Source organism: Pteropus medius, unplaced genomic scaffold (genome assembly GCF_902729225.1).
Source record: "Pteropus medius unplaced genomic scaffold, Ma_sr-lr_union100, whole genome shotgun sequence".
NCBI lineage: Eukaryota > Metazoa > Chordata > Mammalia > Chiroptera > Pteropodidae > Pteropus > Pteropus medius.
The window spans coordinates 1,620,208-1,632,626 of record NW_024340699.1 but is presented as its reverse complement, the minus strand read 5'-3'; the positions used below and the strand labels follow the sequence as shown (position 1 = coordinate 1,632,626).

The following is a 12,419-nucleotide window of genomic DNA, read 5'->3' as shown; positions in this document are numbered from 1 at the left end:
GAAGCGAAGAGGTGGGCACCTGGGACGCGAGTCCTGCTTTTTCTGCCCGGGCTCTCCCGTCTCCTCCACTTTTGCCCCCGACGTCCCAGAACAGCGGAGCAGGACGCAGCATCGGCCCTGGGAGGATGCAGCCTGTGCGCCTCGAGCACGCTCAGGGCGCGGTGCGGATGCTAAACGGACCGCAACGGCTCAAATCCCTGAGAAGAATATCTCCCACCCTTTCCTTCGGTCCCCCTTGTTCTGCCAGGCTCTGCCCTGTTCAGCCCCGCTCCTCCCCAGCTCAGATGCCGGAGCTCCGCGATCTTTTGCTCGCCACTTTGCGAGGAACTTTGTCCGGCTCCCCAGCGCTGCCGAGAGAGGGATGTTAATGAGGGAGCGTGGCCCGGCACTGCGAGCCAGCCGGCTCCTGAGCCGCGATTGGCTGCAGCGAGGCGGAAGAATGACGTTATGCAAATGAAGGGGCGGGTCTATGAGGCACGGGCCCCGCCTCCTCCCTTTGGGGTTAGTGTGCCTGTGTTTAGCTCTGGGGAGAGTCAAACTGGATTCCATAGGGAAAGCCTGCAAATCACTTCTATTTTAGCAAGGAGAAAACAGAATCTCCATCCAGCAGGGTCCACCCCCTCTCTCTTTCTCCCTCTCCTCTCCTTCTCTCTCTCTCTATCTCTCTCTCCCCCTCCCTTTCTCTCTCCCCTTCCCCCCACCCAGTCTCCCTCTCTGGTGTATCTGTCTACGGCAACCAGCGTCCTCCTCATCTATACGCACTGAAGGAAAGAAACATCTTTGGTTGGAAGAGAAGGAGGAAAAAAAAGAGAGAGAGGAAAAAACTTGCCTGGTTGTGGAAAATGACACTTGAAGTAGCAAAGCCGGCAGCGCGAGTTGAGTCTATTGTTTCTTAAATTGCCATCAGAGCTTTTTTTTTCTTCCTGCTTCTTCAAGTGAAGGGTACCTCTGCAAAAGGAAACTCCAGCCCCTCCTGCCCTCCACCGGCCTGTGATCATTACAAAAAAAAAAAAAAAAAAAAAACAAAACAAAAAAAAAAAAGCACCCAAACCAAAAATTAACCAACCAAACAACCCCCAACAGCCAAGCATACATCTCATTTTTTTTATTTTGGTCTTTTCGTTGGATTTTCCCTTCTTTTTTTCTCTCCTTTTTTTTTTCGGGTTATCGCTTAGTTTTGAGCGACGGTTTACATTTTTTAAAAATTTGCTTTCCATCCCGCCTTGATCTTCTAGCGCGAGTTCATCGTCTCAAAAAAAAAAAAAATCTCTGGCTGGCGTTTTTCTTCCTTTTTTTTTTTTTAAAAAATATTTTCAAGGGGGAGGAGATTTTCCACAAGAAAAGGTTGTTTTCATGTTTGGGATTCAGGAAAGCATCCAACGGAGTGGAAGCAGCATGAAGGAAGAGCCGCTGGGCAGCGGCATGAACGCGGTGCGGACGTGGATGCAGGGCGCCGGGGTGCTGGACGCCAACACGGCGGCGCAGAGGTGGGTACCGCTCGGGGACCGCGGCCGGGGAGGCGAGCCGCGAGCGGAGGACCGGGAGGCGGTGGCGACGGCCCCTGCCGCGGGGCCTGGCCGCGCTCTTGCGTCTGCTGCTCGGCTCTGTTCGACTCCAGGGCTCGGCGCTTCCCCGCCGCGCAGCCTTAGGCGCCTGCGGCCGGAGAGCCGGGAGTTCCCTGCGAAGAGTCCACGCTTTGCCCGCACTTTCCTCTGCTTCGCCTGTGACTGTTTTCATTTTGTTTTAAGCCAGAAGAGGCGAGAGGCGCCTCACCAGCATGATGTTGGATATCTGTTTTTTTTTTTTTTTTTTTTTATGACTGCTCTTTCTTTTCTGGCCGGCTGTCTTTTTCTTTTTCTTTTTCTCTTTCTTTCTCTTTATTTTCTTTCTTTCTTTCTTTTCTTCTTTCCTTTCTCCTTTCTTTCGTTCTTCCTTTCTTTCCTCCTTCCTTATTTCTTTTCTTCCCTCCTTTTAAAACTTTCTCTCCTTCCTTTTCTCCCTCTCTCCCTTCTTTTTCCTTCCTTTTCTTCCTTCTTTCCTCTCTTACTCCTTCTTTCTTTAATTCCTTTCCTTTTCTTTTCCTTTCCCTCTTTCTCCGCTCTTCATTCTTTCCGTCCTCTCTTTCTTCACGCCTTCCTGTCCCTCCTGCCCTTACCACCTTTCACTCCTCTTTTCTTTCTCCATTTCACCCCAGAATCTTCTCTCATTTCTCCCGTCTGGTTCTCCTTCCCTTCTTCTCTAGCTTTCAGTTTTTCTAGATTGACCCCTGAGAACAGCAACTCCCAACTTGAATTCTGACATCTCCTAAAAGTCTTCTCCACCCTCTGTCACCATGGCCCCTTCTAGCTCCTCTCCCACTCTCAGCTCCTGGGATGCTAGACTGTGAGGCCTGAAGGTGCTGCCCTTGGAGACTGGCCCCAGGGCACCTTTCCTGGGTACCTCCAGCACTCTTTAGGGGGACTCCTGGTCCCAAGTGAGAAATAGCCTTTTTTTTTTTTTCTAGACCACTAGCTAGGCTTGGGGGGAATGGGAGACCTGGCGGCCCCAGGCTCTATCGGACTCAGGGCGGAAGGGGAAGAAGGAAGATGACTAATTACATCATCCTCATTTTCTCCAGGCTGCGGACAAGTGTCCCTAACACTGTTTCCATCCCCACTGAGTGTAAGGATGGGGGTGGCAGGTAGTGAGAGTGAGTTGGGTAACTGGGCTGGAAGTGAAAGTGTGTGTGTGTGTGTGTGTGTGTGTGTGTATGTGTGTGTGTGTAGAGAGAGAGAGAGAGCGCGAGCGAGAACGAGAGAGCGCTCTTATGTTGGGTAGGTTGGGCTGTCAGTGGCTGCCCTGCGCCCCTGGAGCCCCAACCTCCAGACCCCCGGCGGGCGCGCTCAACCGACAGCCCTGGAATGAGTGTGAAGATTTCACACTCCGCAAAACTTTGTCAGGACCAGTCTTTAAAAAACACCCCCAGTTCCCTTTCCCACAGCGACCACCCGACAGCTCTGAGTTCCACCCTTAGATTCCTTTTCTCCACATGCCTTATTATTTTTTTGGAAAGGAGGGACATGTGGCTTCCCGAGGCTGGGCACCCGCGGCCGGCCAGGGAGCATGAGGTTTCCTGGAGGATGGTTGCTGCAGAGAGAAGCTGATTATGTTTCCCGTCCCTTCTCACCTGCCCAGGGAGATTCGAGGGGATGGCTGGAACCAATTCCCATGGTCCTCTCCCTCTAAGTTGTAACGACCCGCTCTATTCCGCGAATGCGGGTTCACCTCCACCGCCACTTTTCTTCCTCCCCACGCAGCGCGCGTCAGGTTGGAGTAAATGCTTCCAGCATTTTAGCTCCTGAGCAAAACGCAAACAAAACTTTCACAGCGCTTCTGAGAGTTTGGGGGGCGCACCCTGTGCTCCGGAGGGAGGACAGGACCCGCGAGAACACGCAAGTCCCGTGGTCAGGTGGACCCATGGCGCCTGAGCAGGCGTGTAGGGCGTCCACTGGGCGTTTGGGGAGCAGAGGAGACGCGTGTGTAAGGGGTGACAGGGGTCGCGGGTCGAGGTTCCGCTTAGCCGTCTAACTCTGCGTCTTTGGCCACAGCGGGGTGGGTCTGGCCCGGGCTCACTTTGAGAAGCAGCCGCCTTCCAATCTGCGGAAATCCAACTTCTTCCACTTCGTCCTGGCCCTCTACGACAGACAGGGCCAGCCGGTGGAGATCGAGAGGACAGCCTTTGTGGGGTTCGTGGAGAAGGAAAAAGTAAGTGGGCGCAGCGCCGCTGCCTGTCGCTCCTGGCCGGGGAGCAGGCCCAGGCGCTTCGGGAGGCGCGCTCCTCCGCCAGTGCAAAGCACCCACAACACACTCCTGCGCGGGGTCCCCTAAACCACTTTCCGCCCTGGGCGAACCCGGACTCCTAGTCCGTGAGGTTCTGCTCCAAAAAAGTTCGCGCGGAGCCCCCAGAATTGGAGAGAGGCGAGCCCGGCTTCGCACTCCAGAGCCAGGGGCACCCGGGAGGAACCCGTCCTCGTTTGCGCGACCGCTCCTGCCTCTGCTGGCCCAGGGGCAGGAGCCCCCAGGGGAAGGGGATCTCCTGTGAGCGCCTCATGGAATTTTCTGTTAGGGCAGAGGGAGCAGTAAGGGTCGGGTTGGGGGCGGGGGTCGGCAGAGGGATCACAGTTGGCCGCAATTTCTGTTGTTCGCGGGCCTGTCCGGCTCCTGCGCCGGAGGCCAGGATGGGGAAAGTTGCCTCGAAGTCCGTCCACTTGCTCACGCCGACCTCTCTCCTGCATCTCTTGTGTCTTTTCGTCCTGATGCAACCCAGGAAGCCAACAGCGAAAAGACCAATAACGGGATTCACTACCGGCTCCAGCTCCTCTACAGCAATGGTGAGGCTCCCGTCGGGTCAGCGCGGGCAAGCCGGGGCTGCGGGTGAGGGCCGGGGGAGCGGGGGAGCGCCAGGTGGATGAGAACCTCAGCAAAACTCAGTTGTCCACCATCCTCGGGGTAAACTTGCCTCACGTAAGTTTCGCCTGAGGCGATTTCACCCCAGGAGGCCCTGAGTGGCCCGCGGACGGCGGTGTTGGGCCTGCGCGTACCTGGGGCCAGGTGTGGCTTCCTCGCTCTCGTTAGGCCGCTTTTTTTCTTCCTCTTCTTAAGGCCGGTTCCCTCGGCTTCGACTCCAAGCCCAAAGTCCCTTGGGTTTAGGGGGCCACAGTGATCTTGGCCTTGATGGCTCCGAGAAAGCTCGCAGAGGGGCTCCCGCGGCGGGAAGGGAGGGTAGCCGGGTGGGGGGCCCGCCCCATTCCCCTGTGCGGTGCTTGGGGGCTGGCTCACGAGTGCGCTAGGACTAGGCCAGAGGCCCTTTTCTGAACACTGGGTGAGGGGGGCTCCTGGCTATGCTTCTCCGGGACAGTTGGAGTTCCATCAGCTTTGGAGCCCATTCTTTGTTTTTTCGCGCAGATATCTCACTTAATTCTCCTTCGTTCCCCTGTTCCCTCCCCCGATCCCCCAGGGATAAGGACGGAGCAGGATTTCTACGTGCGCCTCATTGATTCCATGACAAAACAAGTAAGTTTCTTAATTTCGCGCCGCAGGGGTGATTCTAGGGCGGTGAAATTTGGAGGCTTCTAGAAGCTGGCTACTCCATAGCGAGAGGGCTAGGGCTCGAACTCTCAACACCAGGGCCGACAGCGGCCCGCGTTCTCGGTGCAGCCTTCCAGGAGCCCGCCGCGTGGGGAAGATGGCTCGACGGCTCCTTGGTAATAAGGAGAACTCAGATCTTGTGAATTAAGACTGCAGGGTGCTAAGTGGGGAGAGTATGGGCTGAACTTCCTTTGACCAGGCCAGTGAGACTCAGAAGGCGCCAAAGGTGCCCGGGGACCTTGGTGCAGAGTGGACCGAACTTGTGAAACTCAAGCCACCTGAACCTCCCCGGGGAGGTGGAGGATAGAGATGGAGTAGGTGGGGGCAAAGGCAGCTTCCCCAGGAACGGTGAGATGGGCCTGAGAGGGCAGATGACCCACTTCGCAGATTTTTAAAAAGGAGGAGATGGTGTTGGTCGTGTTGGAAGAAGGCGCGACAATTGTTAGAGGATATTTTGCAAAAATCCTCCTGCTTTTGCCTCCAAGTTTGGCAAGAAGCCAGGCAGCATGAGTGAGCTTGTGGTCTTAAAGGTACACAGACGGCATTTTCCTAAGCTCCTCAACGAGTGAGAGTCAGGCAGTGTACATGCAGGTTGAATTCTGGTTTAAAAGATACAGTTATGAGCCCAGTCAGAAAAGAGGCCTGACGTTTTAATGAGGCACAGAAGCTTTTTTTTTTTTTCTTTTAAATTTTAAGAAAAGTTTAGTTTCAGAATTAAGGAGCTGGTTAGGTAGTTGGGTGACTTAGTCACAGAAAAAAGAAGACAGCTTTATTGGGTGGGAGAAAGAAGTCAGAACAAAGAAAAAAGTTTCCCATTGTGTACCAACCACCAATTTAGTAAGAGAGTTAAAACTTATTTGCTTGATTGTGATTTAAAAACATTTCCTTTAAAATAAGGGAGGTGATCTTTCATAGATACTGGATTGGAATATTTCAAATTAGAGTATACATGCATATTTAAAATTCGGTTTTGGATAAGCCATGGCTTAAATATGTTGTACAAAATGCACATCAATAAGCTGTTGGGAGTTTTAAATCTGTCAGCAAGAATGAATTTAATAACAGTGAATTTTGATTATTACTCTCATATTTCATTGCGAATGAAGTAGAAAACATGAGGGTATGAAATGTATTTTTTAAAATAATAAATTTCTACTGAAATCTTTTTCAAGTATTTGCCTAAAATATTTGACTTTCTTGAACATCCATTTATTTATTAGTTGATTGTTCAGAGTAAATCCATGTTTATACTTTTTTTTTTGTACTGGTTTTAATTATTACATAGGATAATTCCCTTTCATTTGGACACATTGTATTTTGTTAATTTTTTTTCCTGCCAAGCATAAACACAAAAGCCTGATTTCAGCAACATTTTTTTTTTTTTTAATGATATCAAAACAAAAATGTCTTAAGTAAAGTTTTGTTTTAAAAAAGTTGTCTTTGATACTCTGGATATCCCTTCCTGCCATTCTCATCAGAGGAAAGCAAAGATGGGAGGGGAGGGGAAGTATGAACTCTAATACATATTCCATATGTATTTATTAGAATTTACTTTTTAAAAGATAAAAAAATCCCCCACAAACCAGTTTATAAGGCCTATCTGCTTGTGCAACATTGGCCACTTAAATATTACGTTATAGGCAGCACTATGAAAGGAACAGTTGTAAGAAGCACAAAATTAGGACATGTTTGAAGTGATTAACTTCTCTCAAAACTTTATTTTAGACCCCTAAAACAAAACGTGCCATGAACCTATTTTACGTACTCTTATATGGTGGGAGAATAATCTGGATTTTTGTGAAGCAATACATCAAATATCATTTTACTGACAAGGTTGTAGGGCTTAAGAAAAACTACAGTTTAAGGTATTCTTTGACCACTTGGTGTCATAAATTTTACCAGTGTGCGGAAGAGACTAGAGCAAGATGTAGCTTATTTTTAATAATAGGTGTGAGAAAGTCACTTGCCATAATATGACATCTTACTGGAAGTTAAAATTATATATGTATGCAGTTATATATTTTGGTGGAGAGTGACCTGAAAAAAAGCTTAAATAATTGTCTGAATTTAGTCTAAAAATATCAAGAAAGAGTGATTTTTTTTTTTGAGGCATACCTGTTTGCTTTCATAATAATTGTCTAGTGCCTTCTGTGGAGCTTTCACTTTGAAAGGCAATCCCTGCCTATTATCCGGTTGCTTGTTCGTTGATTATGTGCTGTAGGAGTCTGGGAAGTAGGTTAACTTCTTGTGTACACTGTTAATACAATAGTCTTCAAAAAGCAGATCGGTTTGAAGAAGTATGACTTTCCTTAGCTGGGACATAATTGTTATGGTTTAGCTTTGATGAGTAAAACAGTGGATTCTCATTTAGCTTGAAATTATTCTCTGATAATTAACTACTAAGTCTGATTAAAATTTTCTTAAATTTTTGATTTTAGTTGAATATGCAGTGACCTCTTCAATCAGAAGTAAGGCTTGATACAAACTGACTGATTAAATGGTTACATTTCCCCCCTTGTGAAATTCTTCCAGATAGACTCAGGATTTTGATATTTAGAATGCAAACGAATAATTTCAGTGATGTGACAAGTTCTAATAACATCATAAATTTCGAAAGGAATACCTCGCCATAGTTCAAGTGTCTTCTCTTAGCTGCTTGTTTATGGTAACACTTTTCAGATCAGAGATGCAGCATTGTGTATGTGATATCGTATCTTTGACTCTCAAGATGGGGTTTAAAGCTCAAGGGGAGTCTTTGGCATGCAATCCCAAACTAGCTGTACACTCTATATTTTCATAGAATTTTCCTGATGTTGGGTGGAATTAGAAGCATTGAGATCAAACAGAAATGTACTCAATCAACCAAGATGTATTGGTATGACACAGTATTTCACACCTTTTCAAAGTGTCTCATTATACTATTTTGAGTAATGACTCTTAATTTTGGACTCTACCAGGAAAGATAACTTACTATGAATAATGAATGTATAAGAATCTGAGCCCCCTTAACCCTATGCCTTTCTTATAAAATGCAAAAGAAATATTATTTAAAAAATTCATCCACCAACTAGGAAATAAGAAGCTTGCTTTTGGGAAGCGTTGTTCAAAACCAAGTTTAGTTGGACTAAAAATAGATTGTTTTTGTGTCATTGCTGTTTTTGGTATTCCATTAGTGAACATGCAAAAAGGCCTGTAGGATCCAGAAGTTTATGGCTGTTGCATCCAGAAACGGTATCTACTGCAGAAGCTCAGATGAACCCTGTGGGAGAGGTCTGAGGTTTAATGTGCCTCATTTCAGGTTTTCATGTAGTATCTGAAATATGGTTTTGTTCTGTGATTGCTTCACTGAGTTATTTATCTTTAAATAGTTACATTAAAAAAAGCCTTTAACTTATCTTCCCTCCTAACATCTTGCTTTAAAGAAAGTGACATTTTTATAATTCAAAAAAAGAGTACCAAATGCCATAAAGTTATCAAAAACAAAACATTCCCCACCCCCAAACAAAGGCTTTTTTTTTTCCTTTTTTTTTTGAAAGGGGAAAATCCTACCCGCATAATCCTTGTATGTGTGAATTTGAAGAAAGGTGATGTGGTGGCAGGGCTAAAATCCCAGCCCAGGGGAGGTGCAAGGCACGATCATCAGCAGTGTTGTCATATTTCTCTTCCCAGCTAATCTTTATATATTTGTTGTGATGTTCCTGGTACTTTAAGTTATTGATGCAAGTGCATTTTTTCCTATTGATTGTTTCATTATATCCTGCCACAGCTATGTAGATTTGATTAACGACCCTTTCAGTTCATGGTTCTTCATTGGTAGATAAACACATTTTTAGTATATCAATAAGTTCCAAAGGAATTCACTGGGTTAGCAGAGAGGTTCTTTCATATATTTGGGGAAACAAACAAACAGAAAAGGACAAGGCAAGATTATAGTCAAGAGCCATATTTCAGCAGCTTTCTCTCTCCTTTGGTAACATGTCAAAAATGCAGGTGATTTAAATTTCCTTGCACATAGCAGAATGAAGAAGTTTGGAATTTTTATGCATGATCAGGACCTGTGTTTGGGAAAATGTAAACTCATCACAGTGGAAAATGTGTTGTTTGGAGTCTGGGGGTGAAAACAAAGCTGATGGTTTTGGAGAGATTGCCGGAGCCAGATGGCCTAGTACTTCCCCAGTCTGGCGGTCCAACTGCTCCCTCCTGGATAATATACAGCCATTTGTTCGGGGATATTTACGCTAGAGCTGTTTCCATGTGAATGTTTGAACAGCATTAAAAACGAACATATTAGTAGTGATGCATTTATCGAAATTGTGTGATTACACCGATAGACTGTTCTTGTGTCTTCACTTATATTGCTGAGAGGCATGAAGGAGTGTGTGGATGTTGGTGAATTGTTTATGTAGTTGTCGAGCAAGAGTGATTTGGTCTTAGTAATTAGAATATGTAAGCATTTGGAATCCAACTAATGGAAATAATGGTAGAACCTACTTGGAATGTCTATTGTGAAAATTATATGAACTCATACATATAAAGTACTTAGAATACTGACAGGCATACATTAAATGCTTAATAAATTAGCTGCTTTTATTATATTATTATTATTATTATTATTATTATTATTATTATAATATTATCCCATTGAGTTGACAAAGCCAGTTGTATCTACTAATATAGATGCAAATATAGTTACCATATGAGTGAAATATCTTTTATTACCGCTAGAAAAGAAATATAATATGGGGTTGTTAGAATGATTCAGTTTTTATCTTGGAGTTTGAATAATATAAGGGATTTTATTTCTTTGAGACATAAGAGGTGCATTCTAAAGCTGACTGCTCTTGGTACACATTCTCTTTTTATTCAGGGCTGTGATGTAACTGAACGGTATACTGAATATGATATCATTTCTTTGCAACTTTCCTAACTCAGTTCTGAAAACGGCCTGCTTAGCTGCTGAGCTGAAATTACATCTTTGTAATTTGTTCACCAGTAGCCAAGCTGCTAATTGAAGTGAAATAATTTTTTATTTTATCCCACTATCACTGTTGGATTGCTGTTTGACACAATTGTTTATGAAATGTCAGATTTGTAGTGTTTTCTTTGGCGCAAGTTAATTTTTAACTAGGGCTCCTTCACCTAGAAATTTCTAGGACCACATTAGCTAGCACATTTTTATTTTTTGTTTATTTTTATTTTTTATGATGAGCAGTGGAACTTACTGGTTGGATGTAAAGATTAATATCACAGTGTGTTGATATTGTAGGTGTTCATATTATTTTTTGATTAGTTTCAGTTCTTGTTAATTTGCTACCAAAGGCTCGTTGACAGGGTACTTAGAGGACACTTCACTTCTGGTTGAAGGAGGTGCTTTGTACATTCATGAGCTTTTTCTTTAAGGTGACAGATTAGGTTTGGCCTTTTATTTAGTACATGGATAAAAGAGTAACATATTTCCAAGGATACTCTTTTGGTTTAAATGGAAAATTAGGAATTTTTGTTAGTTATGGATAACCTACCTACCTTTCTTTCTCTCTTCTTTTTTTGTCTTTCTAAAGTAATGATGACAAGTCTCCTATTGTTTGGTTGTAAACAAACATAAAATAATGAAAACATTCTGTTTCTAAAATCCTTTTGGATTTTAAGGAACCGAAGTCAAAATATTCTCACCTTCTTTATTTTGGCATGGAACACGAAGAGTTAAAACTATTAGAAAAGTAAACAGAGAAAGCCATGCTTAATTCTCTGTATTTCCTTTGGCATCCTATTGAAGTGTGATCCTAGTTTACGTTCACCGTGTATTTTTCATTTTACTCTGTGGTCTTTATCCACAGTAAGTTTCAATGAACTTTTAAAACCTAGTGATGTTTTAGAAAAGCAAGTATGAATCACATTTCACAAACTGTGGCAACCAGAGCAGATTTCCACTATTGATTGATTTATTTCTTTTCAAAAATGTTTTAGATTAATTTATAAAAGGACATTTGAAATTGATGGCATTTTATCCTATCACAATAATCCTTCTGGTACTGTTGAATAAGGATATGAAAGTTTAACAATTCTTATTTTTTCTTTCTTTTGTGTTAATTATAAAACGTTATTCTGGGAAAAAACCCTCAATCTGAAGGCAAATAGAGTATTAAAAATAATTTCATATTTTATTTCCACTTAACAGAGGAGGATATTAAGAAAAGGAAATCTAGTATATTGGAAAAATAAATCTGCTCCAAATATGTCAAGATTTGACAACTTATCAATTTCACGAGGTTTTTAAAGTTGAGATGAAGTTAGTGTTTATTTTTTTTACTTTTCTTCCTGAACGCTTAAGCATTCCTGCCACCTTAAAGCATTTATTTGCCATTGGCAGGATTAATGTAAACATTGTTTTCTTCTTGATATTGTATTTTTTGTTTCTTAGGTTAAAACATCAACTTGCTTTGCCATCAATTCACTTATTTAAATAATATATTTTCTATGCATTCTCTCCCCAACCACCCATCTCTGTAACAGGCCTCTCATCCTTACTCCTGATAAACACATTGATTTATTTAAACCACTGTTGTCTTTGTCGCTCTCACAGCAGACTACCTTCCTCACAGGGAGCAGACACATGATTTACTATGGAGGATGAAAATAAGCCTTCTTCTTGGTGTTCCATTGTTTGGGCCCTAAACCAGCTGTCTATTAAAATGGTTTCACTTAAAATAGTCCATGCTGTTTATATGCTTCTGTGATTTCCCAGCTGATCCAGCCTCAATGAGCATTACTCACACGCCACAGGGGCACATATTTAAATTAGGAAAAAAAGCAGAAACTTCTCTGTAAGTTGGTGTTAGAGGATCCTTTTCTTTTTAGGCTTGAAGTCCGGGTTTGCTGAGTTGTGAACCACTCCTGATATGAGCACTAAATGTGGATAGTGCAGAGTCTATGTGTGGCTGTCAGTTGTGTGTATAAGCTGGAGGGAGAACTCAGAGGCATTTTTAAAAAGTCAGTTTTATTGTTGACATTCTGCATTAGATGTTCAACAAAATGAATTTATCATAGTTCCCTGTACTGGATCTCATCAGACTGTTGATTTCTTGGCCTGTATCTTTTATATGATATTGTGTGTGTGTGTGTGTGTGTTTTAACAAGCCTTTTGGGTAACAAAAACTGCTTTGGGCAAGGTTGGAGATGAATCTGCCTGTGATGGAGTTCCAGTTCATAGTTAGCCCTGTCACACTGAGGTTCCAGTTTACTGTATTCACGGGAATTTAGTTCCACTCCATAGGACAGTGAGAAGACTCCAGTTT

At 43.9% G+C, this 12,419-nt stretch overlaps 1 protein-coding gene across 8 annotated transcripts in view; it reads left to right on the top strand.

Moving 5' to 3' along the window:
- Positions 1-922: 922 nt before the first annotated feature.
- The window catches only part of EBF1 (EBF transcription factor 1), a 376,947-nt gene continuing 365,450 nt past the window's right edge, over positions 923-12,419 (top strand). For 7 of the 8 annotated variants that reach the window (XM_039876803.1, XM_039876871.1, XM_039876831.1 and 4 more), the window contains exons 1-4: positions 923-1,487; positions 3,588-3,744; positions 4,307-4,370; positions 4,997-5,052. In XM_039876803.1, coding sequence (XP_039732737.1) covers positions 1,354-1,487; positions 3,588-3,744; positions 4,307-4,370; positions 4,997-5,052 — 411 coding nt within the window. In that variant the 5' untranslated portion in view covers positions 923-1,353. The remainder of the gene's footprint in view (positions 1,488-3,587; positions 3,745-4,306; positions 4,371-4,996; positions 5,053-12,419) is intronic. The other variant, XM_039876822.1, reaches the window with a different exon arrangement.